Raw genomic sequence first — 27446 nt, 5'->3', positions numbered from 1 at the left:
TATCTAGTTTATGAAAAAATATAATATTTTACGTCAAAAATATTAATTTTAAAAAAAAAATAACGTATTCCCATCTTGGTTAACCATCATTTCAAAATCAATGATCCAGTTTTCAATATGGAAATCCAATAGATAGTAAAATTTGTCGAACTGAATTTACAATTTTGGTTCCAATTTACAGGTTTCATATTGAAACCAATAAAAAACTATTTTTTAGAGTATAATTATAATATTGTTCTAAACTATAAAGATATAATGTAATTGACCAAAACACTGACGGAACTTTAGTATAGACCCGAAACTTGCTTATCTCGAACAAAAAAAGAAAAAAAAAAAACTAAAATCTTCATTAGGATATCTAACCTCGATTGAATAGAGTATATGAGAGTTGATTTAAGAGTAATGTTTACAATGCTATTGGTTTGAATGGAATCAATGACGTCACAATGTTACTAAAAACAATCTGCTACGCTCGAGAAAATATTCCATAGTTCGATTACTCTATAGAAGTAATTCAATTTTTTTGATGGCAGGAGAGTGGAATAAGACTCGAGCTCGAGTCCCGCCAAATAGGTGGACAGGTGAGACCGCTGGGTTACAAACTATTATTATTCTACATAAAATAGTGGAAAAATAGAGATTGCTGTTACTGCTTCTTGTTTGCATTTTTGAATAACCATTTGTTGCGGGTCAAAAGAAGCAAATAATGGGAATCAGGGTTTTTCCTACTAAGATAATTCATTACAGAGTTTTAAAAGAGTGCCAACTAAATTTGCTATGTTACAGAAGTACACAATTCAACCCGCCTCTCTCTCTTGAAAAGGAGTGAAAGTACGACATAGACACAAGCGTAGAAAGTATGAGTACACGGGCAAAACCAAGAATTATGTATTCCAATACGTGCAACGCAGCTAAAGTTTTTTGATACATAAATACAGCTTTGTGAAACAGGATGGGAGTCGAAATTCAGTATCTTCCTTTTATTCACAAACCTCGTATTCAATAACCTTGGCCGGTCAATTTTTGAGAGACTAAGTTATGATCGAACTCTAGCTAGACGGGCCCTAATTTCTTCAAGCTCTTCCTCATCATCAACATTTTCCTATTGTTTAAAAGCAGTACAGGATGTGAGACGGGAAAAGTAAGATTGCATCCCTCCAAAAGTTACGAAGCCCTTACAACTTACAAATGTCTGAATCCACCCACGGAGGCTACATCATAACAAGAAAGAATGAAACGTACCTCTGCATCTTCACTTGTTGCAGGTTGCTTCAGTTTCTCCTTTCTGACTGCTTCAGGAAGTTGTGCAGCAGTTTCACCAGCAATTGCGGTTAACACCTTGTCAATTTCTTCTTCAGTTTCCTCTTCTATGTCTTCTGAATCAAGTGCATTATCCACTGCATCATTCATCATCTCTTCTATAACTCCAGCCTGCAGAACATGATAGGACCTTAATTCTTCTGAGATGAAAGAGAATTTTGTCGCAAGGGGTTGGGACCATATAATCTGATGGCGTTACACCATTATCAGGTGTCTTTTCTGCCACCATTGTGGGAAGAAATTGGATATATAATCGGTAAATGATTCAAGCTACCATGAGTAACACGCTCCCAGAATGTGCCTAAAGGCTACAGCACCTCAGTTATGACTAAAGAACTTTGAACAAAATAATAATGCATACACGAAGACCATTATTTTTAACATTATAAACAAACTCCCAGCTATATATGATACCTGGCATAAAAGATCCATCTCCACAAAAAAAAAAAAGAACAAAGAAGAATATTTTTCACAGTGTTGGCATGTTGCCTGTTGCCACAAGGCCAAAGCTAAAATTACCTTTGTCATTTCTTTGCTGAATTCTTGCATGGTAACAGCTACCTCCGGAGCCTTCATAAGATTATTGACAAGCTTCATGACTTCAGCACTTTTGGATAAGTGCCCAACAGTTCTGGCAATAGCTGAAAAATCATTAAATTAAAGAAGAGAAAGTGTATCGTGATACAGTGACAACTAATAAGTACTCAGTTTCCAAAAGTTAAAACAAAATGAGAAGATCCAAGAAGACATAATTGATGCATCTCTCCAACTCCTAGAAAACTAAATTAAATAATAGGACCATGTGAGTGCATTTATTCTCAGCTTGTCACAACTTATAACATCTGCATATAACTATAATCCACCTGCTAGAAAGCAAATTTCCATGTTTATCTTACTCAGTAGATGTGACCTCTTAGTTTTGACCTGAATATCAATATATAATTTGTGACAAAGTTCATAATTCTCAGACAAAAAGAGCCAGCAAAGTGACATTGGGTCCCTTATCTCGCAGACTGGACATTGCAAATAGAAGGTATGACAGATAGAAACCATGAATGATTGCGAAACAAATCTCTACAGCAAATCCAACATGTTTCATAAGGTAAGAAGATGCCAATGCACATTAACAAACCAATCTCCATGACTGCTCTGGTCATATATCTAGTCAAAAGTTCACACCATCACCCTAAATTGTCAACAAGCCAAATCATGACAACTAAAACGATGCCCCTATACATAGGAACACGATCAAATTCCTGTATGAATATTTGATCCGCTACACATGTGGCATAACACATATAATGTGAATATTTGATTATATAAATAACATGATGATATCTAGAATTAAAAGTACGAAAATTGTTCCTCCGCGTAATACTTTTAGCATCATCCTTAGTCAAAGCTGAATATAACTAGAAATTTTCTTGCCATGATAAGTGGATCTACCAATAGTTCATATGTGCATTATCTGATTACAAGGTTACAAGCCTAACCAGTGATCACTTATTCAAAACAGCAGACAAGTGAAAAATGAAAGGACGGTCATACCAACACTTTCTCCAAGGTGCATTGATATTGAATTCAACTGCGCCTTGTTCTCATAGAGGCGATTCACAGTTTTCCTAGATCTCACAAGTTCTTTAGCAAGGGCCTGATATAATAAATTATTAATGCGGCACATCAGAAACAAAAAAACTGTCATCCAGTCTGCATTTATACAGCCCAACTCTAAGAGTTAGTTTCTCCAAAAGTTTATGTAGTTCTCAAGATCATACTTTTGCGCATACAAATAAAGATATATCCCGGGAGGGTGAATCAAAAAAGCTAAACTCCACGCAATTATCGCTCTATCGCAGACATCAATCAATTCCCCCAACACCAAGTCACCATCAATAATCACTTTAATCACAAAGAAAAAAGCAAACCAAACGTAAAACAATACCTTACTCATCAAAAAATAAAATCAAAATACCTTAGCTGAACCCATATCGTTTCTTTTAGCAGCATCCTTGATCGCTTTCTGCACATTCTTCTCTTCTCTCTGTATATCTAAACAAGCCCATTAATTAAATCAACAAAAATAAATCGTCAACCCCAAAAATGAAGGAACAAAATACCTAACCAAAATTAAACACGACACCTCGAATCTGGCGTTCGATATTGCGGCACTCTTGCCGAAGGCGACGCTGCCAATCTCTTAGCAATTCTTGAGGATTGGGCTTCGGCTTCAATACCTTCATCATTTTTTCCATTATGTCTGTTGTTTTGTCAATCTGATTTCCGCGAAAATACAACGTTCCTCTCTCGAATTTGCGTTCGACCTATGCTACGTACAAGATTCTTAACAGATGCTCGTAATTTTTGACAAAATAAATGTCAAATTGGGGACCAAATCCAAAAAGAGGGATAGAAATCTAAGATGCATATTTACTAAGTATGGACTCGCCCGAGTCTTGAGGGGTGGTGAGTTAGAAAAGTTCGCTAGAACATGCTGAGCCACTTGGACGAACTGAAGACCATCCTTAAGGCCCAATTGGGATTCTACAATTAATTGAAAAACAATAATTGGGTTATCATTCTCATGCATGAATGTATCCGTATCCGTATCCGTGTACTGATAATTCAGATTTATAATAAAAAATAATATTTTTGACATAAAAAATAATATTTTTTCTTAAATCGACATAATTTTCACTTATTCAAAAAAACAGACAAAGTATGAAATTTTACTTCGGTGAAAAGTATAATAATAATTTTATTTTGATATAATTTTTTCGTACCAACAGAGGTTTGTCGCTTAATATACTATATAAATACTTAAACAATTAGCATATCACATGATTTCATTTTTCTTCCAACAACCAAAAATCTTATTAGAAATTATAATTAAAAAAATTGATCGATCATCAAATAGTGCGATGATTCTATCTAAATGCAGATGAATCCAATCAGTAAACAACAACTGAAATCGTCACTACCATAATAATTGATTCGATATATATACCAAACACACGAACATAACATTTTTAATATAAAAATTCATAATTAACTGGTGCCCAGTAGGACCTTTTTCCTTCTTCCTAAATGTTAATAATTAGTTTTTCCTAATGAAAAATATTAGAACGAGGCTTTGGTTTTTTTTAAAAAAATTTGTTGATTTTTTGATTTTATTTTTTTTCCTAATAAAAAGTTGGCAAAAACTTGTGTGATACGATCTCACGGGTCGTATTTTGTGAGACGGATCTTTTATTTGGGTCATCCATGAAAAAATATTACATTTATTTTTTATCATGAATATCGGTAGGGTTGACACGTCTTTCAAATAAAGATTCGTGAGATTGTCTCACAAGATACTTACTCTAAAAAGTTTATAACCGAAGTAATGATCAACCTATTTTTTTTTAAAAAAATACAAACAGAACACAGTCAAATATCATGTTTTGACAATTATTCACATATGTGGAGATAATTATTACTCTTCGATAATACCGTTATTCAATAATCCCATCAAGTTGCAATCTTACATAAGCCAAATGTGTGATTTTGATTCGAGTACTAATTATAAGACTGAGATCTTAAAGTGTTGGAGGTCTGATCTGTATAGAGTCATGTATATTACTTTTAAGATAATAAGATATACCATAACAGTTGATCGGATCAGATGACCAATGTTTTGTCAAATTAATACTATCGACATTAATATTATACATGTATTCAACCCGTATTTTAATTGTTATACTAATATAAATAATATTACTTTTTGGCACACACATGTATATATAAAATGAGAGTACCATGAGACAATGACCCTTCACCTTTTATATTGAAATTTTTGCGCGCGCCTTTTCTACTAAAATGTATATAATAAATGTCGGCCGTATTAAATAGAATCATTTGTGTAACATTCCACTATTATTTCTGTTTTGTCTATCATAGAAGTTGTAGCTTGTGAAAAATAAAAAGCTTCCAAAGAAGATAATTTTATTATATAGAGTGCATGAATTTTTTATATTATTCCATTCCCGACAAACCACCACCCAATCATTAATACCATCTTAGAATAATTCTATTCTCAGGTGTGAAATTATGTTTTAAATTTAAAAAATTTAACAGGAAATTTGTTCTCTCTCTAGTTACTTTCCAGATATAAATTTTTTAGCAAAATATATTTGTCAAAGTATGAGGTTGGATGTTATTATCTATGAACCGTGATCAGAAATTATATATTCAGGCAAATATTTTCATAATCTAACTGGTTATCGTCTGATCTACTTTAAAATAGTGGTTCAATCGGTCATATCGGAACATTTTTATATTATATAATATAAAAATATATATAATATGATATAATAAATAATATATTTTAAATTTTAAACATCTTAAATACGTATATAAATAATAAAAAATATATATTTTCTAATGTTTAAAAAATCATATAAGCTTTAATACTACTAAAATAATATTTTTAACAAAGTTCAAAATCTAAATAAACATATTTATAACAATAAATTAAATTAATTTTTTTAAATATTTTTAAAAAATGTGAACCGGTCCAATCATATCGGTATCGGTTCTTGATCGTTCTGATTGATAAAACAGTTTTTGAGCGATGTCCAGATTGGACTCGTGAATGGTTCCCGCTCGAACCACCGGTCCGGTTCAGAAAACAAAGTGTTCAGGCCAAGCATGTGAGTTGTGACAATGAGTAATAAACGTATGACAAAAACTTGTGCGAGACGGTCTCATATGTCGTATTTTGTGAGATGAATCTTTTATTTGGATCATCCATGAAAAAGTATTACTTTTTATGCTAAGAGTATTCCTTTTTATTGTGAATATCGGTAGGGTTGACCCGTATCACAGATAAAGATTCGTGATACCGTTTCACAAGAGATCTACTCTAAAAGTATAATGACTTTTTGATTCTACATTTATGACTTTTATTAAAAGTTTCTCTTACTAATTTAATGTTTGCGAGTAGTATTTTTGTATATAACTTGTTAATTATTTGTACTCCAAAATTGTAGAAAAGAAACATATATTTATGGCACTCCAAAATAACACAAATTAGGATAAAAGTATATATGTGATTTTATATTTATTCCAATTTACTAATAGTACTTTACAAAATATAATGACATCTTCATATTCCACTCTCCAACAAGCACGTCACTTTTCAATTAAATTCTAATGTGGACCAATCTAATTTTGTTTTTTATGTTTTTTTATAGGAGAAAAAAAAACCAATTTAAATATTTCAAGGGATCGAAAGAATATTTATATATGAAGTTCCTTTTATCAATATTGGCATTCTCACAATGTTCTTCTGAGTAGATCTTTTGTGAGACGATCTCACAAATCTTTATCTGTGAGACGGGTAAACCCTACCGATATTCATAATAAAAAGTAATATTTTGTATGGATAACCCAAATAAGAGATCCGTCTCACAAAATACGATCCGTGAGACCGTCTCACACAAGTTTTTGTCTGTTCTTATTTATACCATTTACACTACCACACAATACAATTTCATGGTATATTATACCTCTTACATTCCTTTATGAATCTCTCCCCTTTAACCAGTAATCAGTAGCTAACAAAATAAGCATTAATCTTACTTTGTGGCCATGGATGTCCAGCTTGTTTCTTCTCTTCTCTTCCTAATCTTGATGTTTCCTTTAACAAATAAGGCAAATGTGCATGGACCACCATCTCCAGGATACTACCCCAGTAGAAGAATTGGCTCCACAGGATTCGACCAAGCGTGCACCAATCTTTGGGGTCCTCAGCATCAGACTCTCGACTACCAAGGGACTCTAACTATTTTGCTCGACAATAACTCAGGTACAGCATGCTGTTTACTTAAGAGCGTAACTATGTGTTCATAATGGTTTTTTTTATAATGCTATATTGTAAATGATGGGCTACTTTTTGATAATTCTCAATCACATGCAGGAAGTGGATTTAAATCTCTTAGTCCGTATTCATCTGGTTATTTTGGTGCCTCCGTCAAGCTTCAATCTGGTTATACTGCTGGAGTGATTACATCTTTCTATGTAAGAAATTGATTCCATAAAAACCGTGGCTAAGCTGGAGAGCCTTCCTCCTCTTTGATTAATTATGCAAGAATATTGTTCGTATTTGTCTGTATATCTGATAAGTGATAATGGTGGAGTTTATATATATGGGCAGCTTTCGAACAATGAAGATTACCCAGGGAACCATGATGAGATTGATATAGAGTTTCTTGGGACAACAGAAGATAAGCCTTATGTCCTGCAAACAAATGTTTACAATAGAGGGAGTGGAGATGGAAACAATATTATTGGTCGAGAAGTGAGATTTAAACTTTGGTTCGATCCCACCAAAGATTTCCACAATTATGCCATTTTTTGGAATCCAGATGAAATCATGTAAGTTATATATAGAGTTCATACTAAGTTAAAAACATTGAAAGTGAACAATGAACACCCCGTGAACTTCGAAAGGGCAAGCTAGTTTTTTATGTGAATGATCATATATATATATATATATATATATATATATATATATACACACACAACCCTTGTGCAAATTATTCATTTTGTCTCATTTCCCTTTAAATAAACTACACCATATGTAATATATTTCTTTAATTTCTACATATATATACTAATGTTAAGATTAAAATACAGTTTTTTTGTGGATGATGTGCCAATAAGAAGGTACCCGAGGAAAGATGACGAGACTTTTCCATCGAGGCCTATGTGGGTGTACGGATCAATATGGGATGCTTCTTCGTGGGCCACGGAAAATGGAAAATACAAAGCTGACTACAGTTACCAACCCTTTGTTAGCCAATACAAGAATTTCAAGATAATAGGTGGGTGTGATCGCAACGGTCCGTCCCGGTGCCGCCGGCCTGTTTCTGGCCATCCTTCGAGATCACGAGGGCTGAGTGGCCGCCAGAAGGCGGCAATGGCGTGGGTACAGAAAAAGCACAAGGTTTATGATTATTGTCAGGATATCCTAAGAGATCACAGTTTCACTCCTGAATGCATTGAGCCTATGTAAAGAATGTATTGATATTCATAATGTGGCTGAAGAAATCAAAAAAGAATGAAAGCAGACAAAAAAAATCGAAATTTTAGTAAAATTTATTTCAAAATTTAGCGATCCACGTTAAATTAATACGTTGGATCAAGTGTCTTAGTCGATTGAGGAGTGGTTGAATAAATCTTTTTTGATCTCTTAGTGAAAAAAATGCATGTAGTATATATAATGATCCGCTCTTCCACAACATAACTAATTGGAACGATATATATATATATATATATATTATACATATTGGACATTCATCTAAGCATGACTTGTAAAGTGGAACACACACGAACGAAGAATCTTCTTCAACTTGTGTGAATATTATACTACACTTGGAAAACATCCTACGTAATATTAATTAGTTCTAGATACTCAGCTCAATATTATCTTATAAAAGATAAGGTCTCTTATGAAACGACCTCGCATATTTATATCCATAAGATGGGTCGATACGATTCGTAACAAAACGAATATTTTTTCATGGGTCGGATAAGATATTCATCTCACAAAATTATTCAGTGAGACGACTTTATAATAGTTTTTGTGCTCATAAAACAGTAAAATTCTCAATTTTGGTTAAATATATTTGGTTCTTTATTATTTTGATCAAATATATTGTTCACTTTCAATTCTAATCATGTAATTTCAATTTTTGATAATTTTATTTATTTTTCATCAGAGTGTTGATACGCGGTCAATAGATTGATATAGGAATCGAAAGCCAATATCATATTGTCCGAAGAAAAGTAAAATAATAGTTAGGCGTCGTGATTGGCCAATTAATTCGTTTAATATTTTATTTATTTTAAAACAGGCAGACACATAGGGTAATGTGATGCTGTCGTTATTAGAAACCGAATTCTTCAAGTTTAAGTTGTTAATATATATATATATATATATATATATATATATATATATATATATGTTTTACATTTTCGGTGGAAATCAAATTCACTCGCTGAACCGTCACTAATGTAGATTAGACACCAAATTTGGTATATTTTGAAAGGTGTCACCAAACGCAAAAATTTATGTGAAACGATCTCACAGGTCGTATTTCGTGAGACGATATTTTATTTAGGTCATCTCTGAAAAAATATTATTTTTTATGCTAAGAATATTACTTTTTATTGTGAATATCGGTATTATTGACCCGTGTCACAGATAAAGATTCGTGAAACCGTCTCACAAGAAACCTACTCGTCACCAAATATCTACTAATTTGTATAGTCGGACTATTTTAGTTATATAAATGAAAAACCAAAACTATGTTTTGACTTTCTTTAATTAAATGAAACTTTGCCTTTTAATGCAAAAGTAGGTAAAAAAAATAATTTGAAATACGATTTAGACCATACCCATGCTGCGATTTTCGTTTTGTTTTTAAATTGATTTGTCTATTTCTTAATTCTAAATGGAAGATTAATTTTTATGAAATCAAACCAGAACTAGCCTCCTGTTTCGTATTGGCGATTCCTTTCCTTTTGACATGGGCATCCTCCACTCAAGTCTGGCCAACTCAGCTGTACACTCCACGTGGCTCTATCCAAATCCGAGAACCTCCGGGCCAATCTGATTCCCGCTGTTTGGGACTGAGCTTGGAAATTCACTCCCAAGTCCCATCCATTCCTAACGTTGGCAAGTCAGATAAGTCAGTAAAAATCTGGCACGTGGAAGACTTGTTGCTTGCTTTTGTGGGACCTGTACAGCCTCTCGGACAGGGCAACCAAAACATGCCACGTGGCGTCACCTGGCAACATTGGATCGTTGAATAGCAGGGCTTCTCTCACGTCTGCCTCCCACAGCTTTGTCTGAATGCGAGTGAGGTTGGTGGCTGCCACGTGCTCAAGGATTCTCCCTAGGTTGGCAACGTCGTTCTCCGCCACTGTGAGGGATATCTCGGCCCATGGCACGGCGGTAGGGAATGGCAACCGGATTCCATCGGCTATGATGACGGGGACGCATCCCAAAGCCACGGATTCCACCAACCTCGGGCTCCATGGAGCCCATCCCAAAGGGCACAAGCAAAACTTCGACCGTAAAATCTCTGACTGGAAACCGGTGAACCGGTGTCTCCGCAAGTAAAATCGTCGGTCATTGCCGTATTTCCGCCATATCAGAGTTCGCACTCGCCTAAAAATAAACATATCAATTTCACAAGCAAACGAAAAATAGATGCTTTTTTATATAAAGATTTACGGATAAAACTATAATATGTAAATATAAAGTAGCTCTCAATTTCAAGTTCTAGTTTGTGCATTTCTGATGTCTCCGATTAAAGTAGATTAGTACTTTTCGAATTCATACGAAAATAAATATTAAACTTGTGAATGAAGTCATACTTGCTATAAAAACGACCGCTGACGTTCTTGGGGTGGACTTCCATTTTGCCCCTGAAGTACGCGAATACGTCCCGTCGGGCAGTCAACGGCGATTCTCCCAGCGTCGTTCGTACACTTTCCGGCGGCACGTACGGGGGAATCACGATATTGTCCACTTGCTGACATGGGTGCTTGTATTTCACCCCGAACGTCTGTAATATTATTGATTTTTTCAGAAACTCGGGTACCCCATCCGCCATAGCCACGTCCTCCTGCCAAACAATAACAAAACAGATTTCAATTCTCCTACGAAATCATAATACTTCCTTCCAGACTTTTCGATGAGACACGTGTTACTGATATTTCTTACCAGGGTGTGAAAACAAGAACCGAAATCATGGGACGCGACAAATACATGGTCAGAGCCGAGGCTGCGGTTCCAAAACGGAAGCTGAGAAGAAACGTGTTTGATTGCGGATGATATGAGAGAACGGGCGTGCCCGATTGCTGGGAATCCATTAACAGTGCTAAAATTGCATGAAACATAAACAGGGACGAAGAAAAAATCAGCCTCCCACGGGTCTAATGTCCTCACATCTCCGCTGATTAAAGCCCTATGGATCGCCACCTCCGAAGCAAACAAATGTCTGCTGCACCGCTCATTCGATAGCCAGTCTGTGTTGTATTTCGATGACAAATCGTACACATACACCTTCAACCCCTTAAAAAAACCTGAAAAAGGAAATCAAGAAACTTTTAGACATAAAGAATATGTCGATATCAATAACCTTACAAAAAGTCAGAACCACAGAAGGGTTTCTCAGTTCTTACCAGAAGAAATTTTCATGGCGGTGGAATTATGGGATGGTTCTTCAATTAGAGAGTGGTACTTTTTAGAAGGTGAAACGATGATTCTTGAAACAGAGGTGGTGGGTTTATTTCGAGTAACAAGAAAAGAGGATAGAAAATACAAAGAAACGGAAAACCAGAGAATCCATCTGGAAAACCTGTAACAAAAACTCTTCTCTAAATTTCTGCTATATCTCGTGCTATGCAAGAACCTCATCCTCACGTAGAACCCTCTGTTTCTACGAGTTTCAAGCATGTCGATTACCTTCTCATTTTCACCCCCTTAAACCTCTGAGGACAAGCGGCTGTTAAGATTGAGCTTTCTGAATTCGGTATTGCGTGAATTGGAGATTAAGGAACAGGAGATGCCCCCGATCCACTGTAATTAAGATGCCCCCGATCCACTGTAAATTCTTTTCAAAATAATACGTAATACTTTGTATTTTTATGTATAAATTGATGAAACTGAACATATCATAAACATCCTATCATCATAATAGAATAGATATTTTAAAAAATACAGCATAAACTTTAAAGATTATCAACAGTCCATATAATTAATGTTTAGTACACAGTAGCTGTGTGGTAATAAATCAGTTCTCATCCCATATAATTTTCCATTACATGAAGACCAGCAGCATGTGCTGGTGAACAGAGGCAAATGGCGAAAGAATTTAAAGCAGCAGATATAGGGTAGATATATCTATCATAAATGACCAAAGAAAAAAAAATCAATAGAAAGGGGATAAGGAAGCTTTGTAACAAAGAGGGATAGTACGTGCTGACTGCAATGTCTCTTGCAAAAATCGAAATCGGCATGGAACATTAAAAGCTTAGGGGAGTACAAATCTTGACAAACTTCACTCGCACTGTGAATTTCAAACCTTAAAGCATGATCGGACATGGTTTCACGGTGTTTTGACCACTTGAAACAGATCGATTGATGTGGCAAAACTATGCCCGTTTGTATTTGATATTAAAGGGAAAATTTTAGAAACTTTACATCAGTCAAATCATCTTCATTTTCCAATGGTTGAACGAATAATTTAGGAAAATTTACTGTATGTTAAATAATTATCATTCAATCAATCACCACACGTAAGTACATGGTGTGTTATACGACGATTGAGCACAAGTAATCTGTTATTGCAAGACATGACAGCGCGTGTAGACTTGATCTTCCCATTTTGCATTCTTCATCATACGTTCTTGATTCTTACCCAGTTACTTCAGAAAATAAATTATGATTTGCTGCGGCTGAGTGGGCTAGTTTTAGTCAATAAAAACTTGGACATCTAGGAACCAGAATTAACTTTTTCTTTTTTGCTTTGGTCTTTATTAGTCATTAACTAATTTGTGGCGGTCAGCAAATCCTTTTCACGTGGGGTTTAAGCAAAACTGTGCTCATCTTTATCTCTTTCAATAATTAATGCTAGCTGCTTTTCAATAAATTTAGATGATTGAATTATCACAAAAATTTCTCAATTTTTTTAAACATATATTTCGACAAAAATTATACATTGAATGATAAATGTCATTTAGTCAAAAAAAGTTGACAGGTGTTTGTCAAATTTGGCTACAAATTCGGCCGAAAGATTGGATGAATGTTTTATATTCAGAAATGAGAAATCATCTATTTATGTGTTTTCTCTCATCATTAAAAAGCATCTCGGACATCCATTGAGTTCTTTCTCTCATCTTATAGCATTTGAATGTTTAGTTATATAATATTTGTGAGACGTTTTTTCTCTTATATTAAGAGACTGTGTGTTCTCTTTTGAAACACAATAAGTAGTTGTACATCATAAAATATTACAATAGAATTCTTTACATATGGCCCGTGTTTTTTTCCCTAACTCCATGTTTGGAAGCAAGGATTTGGAGGGATTTTTGGGGATTTGGATTTGTAAATCCTGGTTTTAACAATTTGATTAGTTGAATTTTAAAAATTGAATTGAATTTTAAGGATTTGACTGGATTTCATTGTGTATAGACAAATTTTCTCAAAACTGGTCAGATTTGAAGTGGATTTGAACTTGGATAAAACTAAAAAATATCCATAACAAAACATTTTAATTATTATCCTTATATCATCTTTATATGTAATGGTTGATTAAATGACAATTTTATTTATTTTTTATTTTGCATATTTGATTCTTGAAATCTATTCTTATAGTTGTCATGAATATTGAATAATTTTTTTTAGTAGTTATCTTGTGAGACGGTCTCACGAATCTTTATCTGTGAGACGGGTCAATCCTATCGATATTAACAATAAAAAAGTAATACTCTTAACATAAAAAACAATATTTTTTCATTGATAACCCAAATAAAATATCAGTCTAACAAAATACGATCCGTGATATCGTCTCACACAAGTTTTTGTCATTCTTTATTCAATATTAATTTATTTTTCTATTTATAAAATTAAGATGTAGTTGAATATTTAATTTTAAAATAATTTATTTCGTAGAATTTAAATTTGAATATTTATATGTTATGTTTGATTATTTTATTTTAATAATTAAATTTGTGTTCGTTAAGATTAGTTAATTAATTATATAAGAGTTTATGTAGTTTGTATAATACAAATATATAATTGAAACGATATAGGAAGATATATGATAAATTAATTTTAATTTTTCAGTTTTTTAATAATGTAAATAATATGTTTTAAATCTTGATTTTCGTAAAAGATAATTAAAATTATTTTAATAAAATGTTAAAATTTCAAATTCAAATTTTTTTTTCAAACAAGAAATGAATTATAAATAAAATTTTTTAATTTCAAACTAAACACAAGATGAAATTCTAAATTCATGAATTTCTAAATCCAATTCTAAATCTAATTGTAATTCTAAATCCAAATCCAAAATTTTAAACATCCATACACACCGTAATAATTTTTAGAGATTTTTCACATAAATCTCGATATCCAGTTTTATATTTTATTTTCATGTTATTTTCTCAATTTGTCGCACATATGACCAACTAGATATTCTGTTTGGCTTACACATTAAAAAATATTATATTTTTTGTTCCAAGATTATTATTATTTTATTGTAAATATGGGTAAAGTTGACTCGTCTCATTAATAAAAACTCGTAAAATCGTCTTACAAGATATCTACTCATGAATTATCCTGATATTATCAAATACACATGTCAAAGTTTGTATTTTTGTAATAATTGGTCATTGAAGTCTAAACGTTATGTCAATGTTACAGAGGATGTAGTATTATTGGTTTCAGAAAGTTCCCAGTTTTGGGTTCTTTCTTTCTAACGAATAGAGTTAATCTAGACGAGTGATTAGTGGAAATCCATCCATGAAAGTAAAGAAAATTTGAACCTTCAAGGGTGATATTGATAAAATTTATTTCGATTTAGAATGGTGAATATGAAAATTTTGCGAAGAATTTAAGATGTATTCGAATGGATCGATTTTTTGTTTAATGGATTTTAATTCAATCATCTAAATCCATGTAATGTTTGGCTAAAAAAAGTTGGAAATTGGAAATTTGAGTTTAATGCATTTTTTCAAAAATAAATAATTTTTGGATGGAGAGATTTGTTTAAAATAATTTTTGGAAATCTAGAGATTGTAAAGTAATAAAATTACCAATTTTCCATTGTTGCATATGTAAGCAAACTAGTCTTGTTGCCTCTGTGCATAGAATCTAATTTGGGCCTCTTCTTCTTTGAGGGCTTGCGGGAAGATTTTGGACCTCAATGGGTGGAGGCCCACTTTTATTTTATTTAATTGTTTATGAAATTTAATTTTGGAAAACAACATGAACAATCTAGTATGAAGTTTTTTTGGATATTAACGAAGACCATTGATTAATTTATCACGTACCAGCAGTGACGGAGCCATGGGGTTGGTGAAGAAGACTGTTGTTTTTCAGTTCCGAATTATGTTTTCCGCTGTATCTGTTAAGACATTGTTATATCTGATTTTATATTTCCTCTATAAAACATTAGTTATTTGATTTTGTATCAGACAATGAAATATTCAGTATTATGAAAAAAAAAGACCGATTTCTGAATTTTGTACTTTCTGAGGCTTGTTGTTTTCGAATGTAAATTTGAGAGCAACGTCGGTGTCGACCAACCCCGTCGCTGGGACGTGACAATAAATAAATATATATATAAAATAATATATATATATATATATATATATTATTTTGAAGTGAGGAATATATTGTATGGTAAACATGTGACTGAAGGAGCCTGAAGACGTGACTGAATCAAGAAAAACACCCTTTTCTGTTAGGTTCGATGGAATATATAATGTGATTTCGAAAAATGTTGGGTGAAAAACGTTGATGTTGAGAGCCACCACTATTTCAATGATTCGCAGTTTTCATGATCATTCACTTAGTGGGCAAGCCCCCTGGATTTGTGAGTGTCAATTGTCGACCAGTGACACGTTCACTCACGTCATGTTTATGTTATATCTGAATGTATTTATTTTTTGTATGATGTGATCAAATTTTAACATTAGAATTTTCAATACATGATTTGATTTTCTATTGAAATACGAGATCTCATATAATATAATGATTTTGAGGTACGAGGAAACTAACTCTAGCGAATCGTTGACTAATCGGCTCTCACAAATGTCTTTATGTACCTGATGTGTTTTATATAGTTTTATTAGATAAATGAGTTATTTTAGAAAATATATTATAAAGAGAGAAAAAAGACATGGTAGATATATAGACCAAAATTGTTGCCACGACCTTTCAAAAAAATGTCAAGGGTATGTTGGGACAAATTTATGTGAATTTCATCTTTTGTTTGTGATGTTATTCATTTGGTGTAAAGTTGGTGAAACTTCGGATGATTACGTACTTTCATGTTCACCGATCATGGTGAGATTTTCTTGTTTTATATGAACATGAATGTATGAAAAGGTTGATTTACTTTTAAATATCCAACGATATAGTTAAATATGTATTCAGTTTTTGTAAGATCGAAAATTTTTCTACGTTACCTTGTTCACAAAACAATGTTTCTACAATTCTTGGGCCTACAATTTTTTTTTCGATTGAAATCTAATACAAAACATTGAAAATATGAAACATATACATGATATTGCAGAAAAAATTGTTTTAGATCTGATACAAAAGATAAAAATTTGAGTATAAAATTGAAACATCTATATTAATATCAATATTTTTTTCACTTGTTTGTATGCTCATATATCATGTATTACTACTTGGTTTGAAATAATTTATATTGAAATATAATATATTAGTAATACATTTTAAATTTTTGTATCAATTTTCATCCGAAAAACACATGTGTCATTAATACCAAAATTTGTTATATATGTTTATGTAGTCAAAAATCATATATTAGCATTAGATCTGAAACATTTAATACTCAAATATCATATATTAATACCAAATTATCAGCGTTTTGTACCAAATTTTCATTCGAAAAAACGTGTCATTAATATCACAATTTGTTATACATATTTGGGTACTCAGAATTCATATATTACTGTAATATCTGAAACATTTAGTACTTAAATATCATATATTTATATATTAGTTTTTGGAGTTTTGTACCGAATTTTCATCCGAAAAAGATGCATCATTGATATCAAAATTTATTACAAATATTTGGGTACTCAAAAATCATATATTAGTGTTAGATATAAAATATTTAGTTCTAAAATAGCGTATATTTATTCTAGATTTTCAATATTTTATACTGAATTTCATTCGAAAAAACACACGTAAACCCAGAGAGTGAAATTATTTTTTTTGTCTTAGTCAACGATTACAGAAAAAGAATCGATAGTGACTTCACACACGTTTAACTACTGAAATAGAGATTTATCCATCATTTGCTCATATAAAAACACCTGTAAAATTTAAAAAATAAATGGCGTAATATTGGCCTTCGAATACTATAATTAGGAGAACAGTTTTCAGATCGAAAAGTACAAACAAAAATTAAAGAAAATTAGTTGGTGATTGTAAAGAATGGTAATTCTTTTTTTTTTTTAAAGGAAAAAAATAGTAGTTTATCCAAATTGGCACGCGATATAGCAAGTGGGATGAACATCGAGACATTCAAACGAATCTTCAATCTAAGTTCCCTTGAAAGTCGTTCGAGAACATATTAGTAATTTTCATTATAAATTATATTATCTTGAACCATGTTCTTATTACATTTCATGAGGCCAATTCAGTTTAGAATTCAAATCAATCAAAAAGTGCTTAAAGTGACACTACTTTGTTCCTTCTTAAAAATTTACTCAATAAATTTAAACATATTGTCTTGTTGATTGAGGGGGAAACTGTATTTGGGCCAACAACGATTGCTTCATTAATGGAACTATTATGAATTCTTGATGAATCCAAGAAAATTTCTGCTATTGCTTGTTACTTCAGGGATTTTTGCTTGGTTGTCACCCCCACTTATTTGAGTAGTAAATCAAGAAAATTGCATCGGCAAATTAAAACCCCATCTTCTGTTGCAATCTCTACTCCATTTTTTAGTATATTCCAGCCCCACCCTCCCATAGGACTGTCACTCAAAAACCAGTCTTTTATCCGCTTATATAAGTAGTTCTTCTCCCCCTTCTCTTCACCAAATTCAGTTACCAAACCAAGAAATATGGTCATTGCCAACGCAGACACTTGGAGCCGCAGTAACCTGCTGGCCTTCGGAGTCACCGTGATTCGGGGCCGATGGTTTTCACTTTTCGCATCTTTCCTCATCATGGCCGGAGCAGGAGCAACATATCTCTTTGCAGTTTACTCCAAAGAGATAAAATCCTCTCTTGGATATGATCAAACAACCCTCAATCTCCTAGGTTTCTTCAAGGATCTTGGTGCCAACGTTGGAGTGTTGTCTGGCCTCATAGCTGAGGTAACTCCAACATGGTTTGTGTTATTAATCGGATCTGCCATGAATTTTGCAGGGTATTTCATGATATGGCTTTCTGTCACGGGCAAGATTTCAAAGCCGAAAGTGTGGCAGATGTGTATCTACATATGCATTGGGGCAAATTCCCAGAATTTTGCGAATACAGGTGCTCTTGTTACTTCTGTGAGAAATTTTCCAGAAAATAGAGGCGTTATGTTAGGTTTGTTAAAGGGATTTACAGGATTGAGTGGTGCGATTCTTACGCAGATTTATCTGGCTGTCTATGGAAATGATTCTAAATCACTTATTCTTTTGATTGCTTGGCTTCCAGCTGCCTTGTCTGTGGTTTTTGTGTACACAATTCGTGCGATGCCGATAGTTAGGAACCCGAATGGGCTTAAAATTTTTTACCAGTTTCTGTATGTGTCCATTGTGCTTGCGTTGTTTATAATGGTGATGACTATAGTAGAGAAAATGGTGACTTTCTCACAGGCGGCATATGCAGGAAGTGCCACTGTAGTATGTGCCTTACTCTTTGTCCCTCTTCTGATAGCCATTAGGGAGGAATCTATAATTTGGACCAAAAAGAACCTCCCCATAAATTCGAATCCTCCTCAGATAGCCATAGAGAGTTCACCAGTCCAAGATACTCCACCTGCTGCCTCAAAGTCAGAAAATAAACCAAATGACACACCTTGCTTTGCTGATATATTCAATAAACCAGAAAGAGGGGAAGATTACACCATCTTGCAAGCACTTTCGAGCACCGATATGATGATTCTGTTTCTCGCAACTTTTTGTGGCCTGGGATCGAGCTTAACAGCCGTAGACAACTTGGGACAGATTGGGGAATCGTTAGGATATCCAACAAAAACGATAAAAACGTTCTTATCCCTTCTCAGTATATGGAACTACTTTGGCAGAATTTTCTCTGGATTTGTGTCTGAAAGCCTACTCGCCAAGTACAAATTTCCAAGACCTCTTATGATGACTTTGATCCTATTCTTGTCCTGCATTGGCCTTTTACTCATCGCGTTTCCATTCAAGGGTTCCGTCTATTTTGCATCAATGATCATTGGTTTCTCATTTGGTGCTCAATTGCCACTAATATTCGCCATAATTTCTGAACTTTTTGGCCTGAAATACTACTCTACTTTATTCAACTGTGGCCAACTGGCTAGTCCACTCGGCTCCTACATTTTGAATGTGAAAGTTACGGGACCCCTTTATGATAAAGAAGCATTGAAGGAGTTGGCGAAGAAGGGGATGACAAGATCATCTGTGAAAGAACTGACTTGCATTGGCAGTCAATGCTACCGACTGGCATTTGTGATTTTGGCCTCAATCACGTTCTTTGGAGCCCTTTCGTCTCTGATTTTAGTGGCAAGAACGCGCAAATTTTACAAAGGTGATATCTACAAGAAGTTCAGGGATGAAGCTGATCAGGCAGAGATGGGTGTATCGATCAGCAAATGAATGCATTCTGAAGGACCTTAGACTAGTAAAGAAGAAACTCGATGTATCTCATTGGTATTTATTAGATATAAATAAAGGACAAAATGTGTCCCGATATTCAAAGAAGAATGAGCATGACGCCATTGGAATCAAGGCACGAGCATTTGAAAATGTTGGGTTTTATATGATTGCCCGGTTTTAAATATTAATGATAAAATGGAAAAGTAAAATATAAAGAACACCAGAGATTTTTACGTAGTTTATCAAAATGACCATTGACCTACTTTACTATCCCAAGAGAAACAAATCTACGAAAAAACCCAATCTCACAATCATCCAAGAAATTATGCAAATAAAATTCTCACTTCTTTGAATATGTTGAAAATCTTGGGTTCAGAAAATAAATGCTTTTTAAAACGTCGAGAAAATAAATACTTTCTAAAACCAAATAAATAGAATAAAACTTATTAAGAAAGCAACAAAAATGTGATGCCAAATCAGGAGCAACGAAAACAATTTTCAGTCAACTTCGTCACGGATGTTGTCTGTAGATGTCTCCAGCATTCAAGGCAACACGCTGTATTTGCACTCTTTCGATTAGCAGTGACGTTGTGAATAATTTTCTCTGAAAAACTCGATGACTTCTACTGAAGAGTGAAACACCAGAATGATCGAAGAGCCACTACATTTTCTTGATTCTTTCTTATTTTTCAACCATTTTATCTCTCGAAGAGAATATATAAGATAAGGAAATTTATTGCACAAAGAAAGTAAAAGTTTTATTAGGAACAAATCTCCTTTTGAACATTAATAGCATATAATGATAATATTTGCATAATGATCTCATTATCTAGAAAGACAAAATCTCATAAGATATTATACACAATCAAATCAATAAAGAAAAGATAATATTAAGAAAATCATTTAAATTAGGAAATTATGTTTCAACCGTTGCAAGAGAGTGATGTAATATCTCTTCTTGCTTGCCCCTGTTCCTCTGTATGCTCTCCTATCTGATATACAAGTTTATGCAGATTCCAGGTGGCCAGGCCTATCGAAAATCTGAACTCATCGATCAACTGACGAGGATAGATTCTTCTCTCTTTTTCAATGTTCATGATCTTCTAAAAATAAACTTGTAAAATCTCTCCAAAAACCTTCAAAAATAATCTTCAATTATCTCCAACCAAGTCTCGTTTAAATCTTCAAACATACCTTATTGTCTTCAAATATTTCATAATCTTCAAACATATCTTCTTCAAACTTCAATTATATCCAAGATGATATATTCAAAACTATTTCCATGACTCAAATATCATATCTTCTAATCTCTGATCAATAATCTTCAACCAACATTGTTAATTTTCTGGAATAAATATCAAATATTTGTTGAAATAATATCTAATTTAAATAATTACTTTGCCATCATTCGGTTTATAATACTCTATTATACAAGCAAACTTCTAAAAATGATCACTGTCACCTAATAAATTATGGGGATTCTTGACAAATTTAAAAGGTAGCCCCGTTCAGTGATTTTGCTGCAGATAATGGGCACTATTAATCTCGGATAGCTCCCAAAAAAAAAAAGCAACGCTGAATCCTTGGAACTGAATAGGTCAGCCCCCATAAAATACATATTTATTTTTGACACTTCGATTACAATTTCACAACTTAAAAATAAAAAATTATCACTGAAGAACAGCGATTCTAAAACATGGATTGTTCCACGGTGAGCATGAAGCTGCTGATTGAAACCCAAAGCAAACGAGCCCTATTTGCAGAAGCCGGCAAAGAAATCATAGATTTCCTCTTCCACATCATCACTTTGCGCGTGGCAACCGCTTGAAACACAAGGAACGGTGGGTTCATTAGCAGACATGTAATGCCTCATATTCCAACTGTCCTCATCATACCAAAACGGATATTTCAAGTGTGTTTATGTCCCCACCTCATTCACACGCACCCTAGAAACTTCTCGGGGGTCAACTATTCCAAAATTGACCTCAAGTCAAACACGCTTTACTTTGGAGTTCTTATGTCATAAGCTACCGAAAAGAAGATGCACTTTTTTATATAAGTAGCACATATCAAATCTTTCAAACCCTCCTTAACTGCACAGTCTCATACCTAAACAGCTTTGGAATCTCTCTCATCCCCTCTTCGGCCCTCGGCATCACATGCACGCTTAATTTTGGAGTTCTTATGTGATTAGTTAACGAAAAGAAGATGCACCTTCTTGATATCAATAGTACATATCAAATCTTTTAAGTCTTTCTCAATTGCACAGTCCAATACTTGAACAGCTTTGGAATCCCACTCATTCCGGTGTGGTGTCGGTTCATTCATGTTCCCTTCGCCTAGAGCCTGCCAGGAGCCGCTCCTTGTCCGTGCAACCTCATGGCACCGGTGATCACCCCCACCCTCTTCGGCTTCGGACGTCACATAACCTATACGATAGCATAGGAAACCTGAATGAATCATACATCCAAGCAAACCAAGCTAGAGAAAACCTTTTGGAGCCAATACCTGTTGGCATTTCTTCCGTTCCTTTGCTCCTGAAGAATGATTCAATAATCGATATAAAGTTCAATAGATGTGGTTGAAACTGTCAATATCGTGTTTCTGATGATCCAAACACGATCTGCCCACAGTGCAACAAGAGAATGACAGGACGTTCCATACCTGGCTCCACCGTGTGAACATGCGTCAAATGGTAATGGATAATTTGGTGATGAACCCATGTCTATATTTCAAGTATGACTTTGCTTAATAAGTTCAATGTTAAGGAGGTGGTGACCTTGCACGAGGAGGAGGTAACTTTGGGCATGGACGAGGTATTCTATTTTCTTCCTTCTCGTTTGTCTTTCCAAATACCTCAATAGATCATGAATCTAATATAAATTTTGCATCTTGGAATATGAAAAATAGTCACCTAATGGGAACCAGACTTGATTTCTTTTGTTTTTCCATAGGTTCTGAAGTTGTTGAAGGCTTCATTGCATTCTGAGAAGGTTCTGATCAACGTGTTCCTCAACTGAAAGCAAATGGGATGGTTGAATAGAGAGAAAGTAGTTGCTGGCAATGGATGAAGTTGGAAATGTTCGGACTCTCTTTTGTTGATCAAGAACTTGTTGATAAAATTATATGGAAAAACAGGACAGATATGCAGTAAACCAAACAAGCGTGCTGTTCACAGTAGAGTATGACTAATGTATAAAACCAGCAAATCAGTATCTTGAGAAAAACAATAGAATAATGCTTAATTAAATCAAATCGAGGCCTGTAGCTTGTACAGTTTCCTTAAAACAGATTCGCCCCCTCCAGTATGTGCTCCGAGGATTCAGCGGACGTCTGTTTCCCAGGATACAACGGGCAAACCAGCAGAGTTGCAGCACAAAGAACTATGCTAGCGAACGAAATCAGTACCTGAACTTTATCAGTAGACGGAGCAGAAGCAGAACAAGGAGAAACAGTACTGTAGCAGAACAAGCAGAAGTACTGTAGCAGAACAATGCAGAACAAGCAGAAGTACTGTAGCAGAACAAGCAGAAGTACTGTAGCAGAAGTGCTGTACTGTAGCAGAATTTCAGAAGAACCAGAAATTCAGCAGAACGACAGCAAGATGGAAAACAGAATGCAAGGGAAAGTGAATTTGCAGGTGTTTTTTCTCTCTCCTTTCTTGGCTAAGCACATCTCCTATTTATACATGTCAATCCCATCCATATGAAAGGCCAAAGGTTGCCTTATAGATGGTAGATGAAACACCAAGAGTTGGTGAGATGAAGCATCAAAAGCCAAGCCATGTGAAAGGTCTCAAGGGCATGTGAAAGGTCTCAACCAAAAAATAACAAAAGATGGCATAGACTGCTAGACGATTTTTGCCTTGATCGATCCGACATTCGACGCGCCCAGGTCGCGCTCGTATGCTTGCACACGAGTCAAGCCTTTTTTCCACTGCAAATCAGGCCCATGATTTGCACCCCCCCTGCGCCTGTGTGCGCGAGAGAGAGCCTCTTGACCAATCATAGTTACACCTCCATAAAGTGTAACATAATATAACTTATCTATACCACTTCATTTTTCCAATGTGGGACAAACCCACCTTTCCAAATTTCCATTCACTCACATGAAAAGCTCATAAGCCTAAAAGCCCACCTTTAATCCAACAATCCCCCACATAAATGGGAATTTAAAGTTATACGAAAGGATTCCACTGATAAAGTTCAACAGTTGAGTCTTGCATATGATAGGTAGGTATTACCCTTTGAACCTTCCTTTGTGAAAGCATATTAATTCACTGGTTGACAGTAGACGTGATGTCTTTGAACTGTACATCCGTTTGTGTGAATGGTGGTATACTTCACACAAGACTCTCCCTGATACTATTAAGTTCTCATGATTGTGTTCTTTTTGGCCATGAACACACGCCTGGTTCTGCAAGAGGGTCTAGAATTGAGCCCTGCAATTTCTTCGAAGCGGCCTCACTTCTCTCTCACATAGGTGATTCTATATTGCTTCTTATCAGAATCATTAAAAGCCGTAAGCTTATCCTCAACATTCACTGTTTCATAATAGGAATGGACTAGGGATAACCCCCACAGTGATTATCCAAATTAGTGCGATTAGGTTGTCCCATTGAACCTAGTTCTTGGGATCTCCAGTCAGCGTAGGTTGGGTTTTCCTTCGCACCAATTTATTCTATAGGCTTGAGCCCCATTCCCCTTGACGATTTCGCAACTAACTCTCTGGTTAGCGGATCCGCTATATTATCCTTTGACTTTACATAGTCAACAGAGATAACTCCAGTTGAGAGTAGTTATCTAATGGTATTATGTCTACGACGTATATGCCTAGACTTACCATTTTACATTTTATTTTGTGCCCTTCCAATCGCAGATTGACTATCACAATGTATGCATATAGCCGGCATTGGTTTTTCCCATCCTGAAATATCTTCTAAAAAATGACGCAGCCATTCAGCCTCTTCACCACACTTGTCAAGAGCTATAAACTCAGATTCCATCGTGGATCTGGCTATTACAGTTTGTTTGGAAGATTTCCACGCAATTGCTACACCTCCTAAAGTAAATATAAATCCACTTGTAGATTTTGAGTCTTTCATATCAGATATCCAATTTGCATCACTGTATCCTTCAATAACAGCAGGATATCTGGTATAGTGCAGCCCATGATCACGAGTGTACCTTAAGTATCTTAGCAATCTGATAATTGCTTTCCAGTGTTCAACTCCTGGATTACTCGTAAATCTACTCAATTTGCTTACTGCATAGGCTATGTCTGGTCTTGTTCAACTCATTAAGTACATCAGACTTCCAATGACTCGAGAGTATTCTAATTGAGACATACTTTCACCTCGATTCTTTGATAGATGTTGACTGGTATCTATCGGGGTTCTAGCCAATGCAGAGTCATCATTATTGAACTTTTCAAGTATTTTGTCAACATAACGTGACTGACTTAGGATTAGCCCTTCTGATGTTCTATGGATTTTAATTCCGAGGATTACATCGGCTAAGCCCAAATCTTTCATATCAAATCTAGAGTTCAATAACTTCTTGGTGGATTTGATCATTTTATCATTACTTCCAATGATAAGTATGTCATCTACGTAAAGACATAAAATGACATATCCATTTTCAGTGGTTTTTATGTATACACATTTGTCACAATCACTGAATTTAAATCCACTTTGCAACATGGCCTTATCAAATTTTTCGTGCCATTGTTTTGGTGCTTGTTTTAAGCCATACAGAGACTTCACCAGTTTACAAACCTTATTTTCTTGTCCAGTCGCAGAAAATCCCTCAGGTTGTTCTTTGTAAATTTCCTCTTCTAAATCTCCATTTAGAAAAGCTGTCTTTACGTCTATTTGGTGTACTTCAAGATTCCGCAAGGCGGCAATCGCAAGTATCACACGAATAGAGGTTATTCTCGATACAGGAGAATATGTGTCAAAGTAATCAAGCCCTTCACGTTGATGGTAACCTTTAATTATCAATCTGGCTTTATACTTATCTATGGTTCCATCTGATTTCATTTTCCTTTTGAAAACACATTTACAGCCTAGTGGTTTGCTTCCCGGAGGAAGATTTACTAATTCCCACGTATGGTTTTGTAAAATGGATTCCATTTCGGAATTGATAGCCTCTTTCCATAGAGGTCCCTCATATGAACTCATTGCTTCCTTGAAGCTTTGAGGTTCACTTTCCATCATGAAAGTGATGAAATCCGGACCAAAGGATTTCTCAGTCCTAGCTCTCTTGCTACGTCTAGGTTCTGTGTCTTGATCAAGCTCTTGTTCTTCATCATTTGTTTCATATAATCTTTTGGATGAACTTGGTTTTTCCTTAGATTTGCATGGAAACATGTTTTCAAAGAACGAAGAATTTCTTAATTCCATTATCGTATTCTTGTGAATATCAGGTATTTGAGATTCATGTACAAGAAAACGATATGCACTACTGTTTTGAGCATATCCAATGAAAATGCAATCCACAGTTTTTGGTCCTATCTTTACTTTCTTTGGAGTGGGTACTGGTACCTTGGCAAGACACCCCCACACTCGCAAGTATTGGTAAGAAGGACTTCTACCTTTCCATAACTCATATGGACTTTTATCTTGCTTCTTTTGGGGCACCTTATTTAAAAGGTAATTTGCTGTTAGAACAGCTTCCTCCCACATGTTCTGTGGTAAACCAGAACTTAATAACAACGCATTCATCATTTCTTTCAATGTGCGATTCTTTCTCTCTGCAATGCCATTTTGCTGAGGAGAATAAGGTGCAGTTCTTTCATGTTTGATACCGTGTTGAGCACAAAACTCAGCAAATGGTGATTCATATTCACCTCCACGATCACTTCTTAGCACCTTAATTTTCTTGCTAAGTTGGTTTTCAACTTCACTCTAATATTGGACAAATTTGTCAATAGCTTTATCTTTACTTTTGAGGAGATACACATAACAAAATTTTGTGCTATCGTCAACAAAAGTGATGAAGTATTTATTTCCACCACGAGTTTGTACACCTTTTAGATCGCATATATCACTGTGAATTAGATCAAGTGGTTCAAATAGTTCGAAAAGATGATCTTGTTAGTTTTGCCTCAACACAAGTTTCACATTTGTGTTGTTTATCAATTTGGAATGCATGAATGCTTTTCATGTTAATTAGTCTACGAATTGTATCGTAATTAACGTGTCCAAGTCTACCATGCCATAAACAAGAAGACTCAAGCAAGTAAGCAAAAGTATTAACTTTATTCATCACAGGCTTAACAGCCATAACATTGAGTTTGAATAACCCATTACAAACATAACATTTGCCAACAAACATTCCACTTTTCGACAAAACCACCTTATCTGACTCGAATACAATGCGGAAACCATGCTTGTTCAGAAGCGACCCTGACACCAAGTTCTTGCGGATGTCAGGCACATACAACACATTGTTCAAAGTCAGTTCTTTTCCAGATGTCATCTTTAGGACAACTTTCCCTTGTCCCTTGATCTCG

The 27446-nt window shown here is 34.6% G+C and overlaps 4 protein-coding genes across 5 annotated transcripts; 2 read left to right on the top strand and 2 right to left on the bottom strand.

The window, feature by feature from the left end:
- Positions 1-704: 704 nt before the first annotated feature.
- On the bottom strand, positions 705-3827 carry LOC142548659 (vacuolar protein sorting-associated protein 24 homolog 1-like). 2 transcript variants are annotated; one of them, XM_075657122.1, is made up of 6 exons: positions 3461-3827; positions 3293-3369; positions 2869-2971; positions 1840-1961; positions 1243-1431; positions 705-1102 (listed from the first exon to the last, which is right to left on the bottom strand). In XM_075657122.1, exons 1-6 carry the CDS (start codon positions 3570-3572, stop codon positions 1037-1039), a joined length of 669 nt encoding a protein of 222 aa, XP_075513237.1. In that variant the 5' UTR covers positions 3573-3827; the 3' UTR covers positions 705-1036. The 2 variants fall into 2 exon arrangements, with proteins under 2 accessions (XP_075513237.1, XP_075513245.1); XM_075657130.1 differs by having other exon boundaries at positions 3293-3361; positions 3461-3825.
- Positions 3828-6817: 2990 nt separating this feature from the next.
- Positions 6818-8374, top strand: LOC142512671 (putative xyloglucan endotransglucosylase/hydrolase protein 32). The gene is made up of 4 exons (XM_075619695.1): positions 6818-7165; positions 7277-7377; positions 7514-7734; positions 7996-8374. The coding sequence occupies exons 1-4, from the start codon at positions 6949-6951 to the stop codon at positions 8372-8374; spliced, it is 918 nt and encodes a 305-aa protein (XP_075475810.1). The 5' UTR covers positions 6818-6948.
- Positions 8375-9718: 1344 nt separating this feature from the next.
- On the bottom strand, positions 9719-12538 carry LOC142548651 (putative glucuronoxylan glucuronosyltransferase IRX7). The gene is made up of 4 exons (XM_075657110.1): positions 11554-12538; positions 11093-11454; positions 10744-10994; positions 9719-10534 (listed from the first exon to the last, which is right to left on the bottom strand). Exons 1-4 carry the CDS (start codon positions 11825-11827, stop codon positions 10054-10056), a joined length of 1368 nt encoding a protein of 455 aa, XP_075513225.1. The 5' UTR covers positions 11828-12538; the 3' UTR covers positions 9719-10053.
- A 5260-nt stretch (positions 12539-17798) lies between these two features.
- On the top strand, positions 17799-20098 carry LOC142548645 (protein NUCLEAR FUSION DEFECTIVE 4). The gene has a single exon (XM_075657096.1). The coding sequence runs from the start codon at positions 18204-18206 to the stop codon at positions 19929-19931; it is 1728 nt and encodes a 575-aa protein (XP_075513211.1). The 5' UTR covers positions 17799-18203; the 3' UTR covers positions 19932-20098.
- The last annotated feature ends 7348 nt before the right edge of the window (positions 20099-27446 follow it).

The sequence above is a fragment of the Primulina tabacum genome, chromosome 1, assembly GCF_025594145.1.
Source record: "Primulina tabacum isolate GXHZ01 chromosome 1, ASM2559414v2, whole genome shotgun sequence".
Taxonomy (NCBI): Eukaryota; Viridiplantae; Streptophyta; class Magnoliopsida; order Lamiales; family Gesneriaceae; genus Primulina; species Primulina tabacum.
The sequence above is the reverse complement of the archived record's forward strand: the minus strand, read 5'-3'. Positions and strand labels throughout refer to the sequence as shown.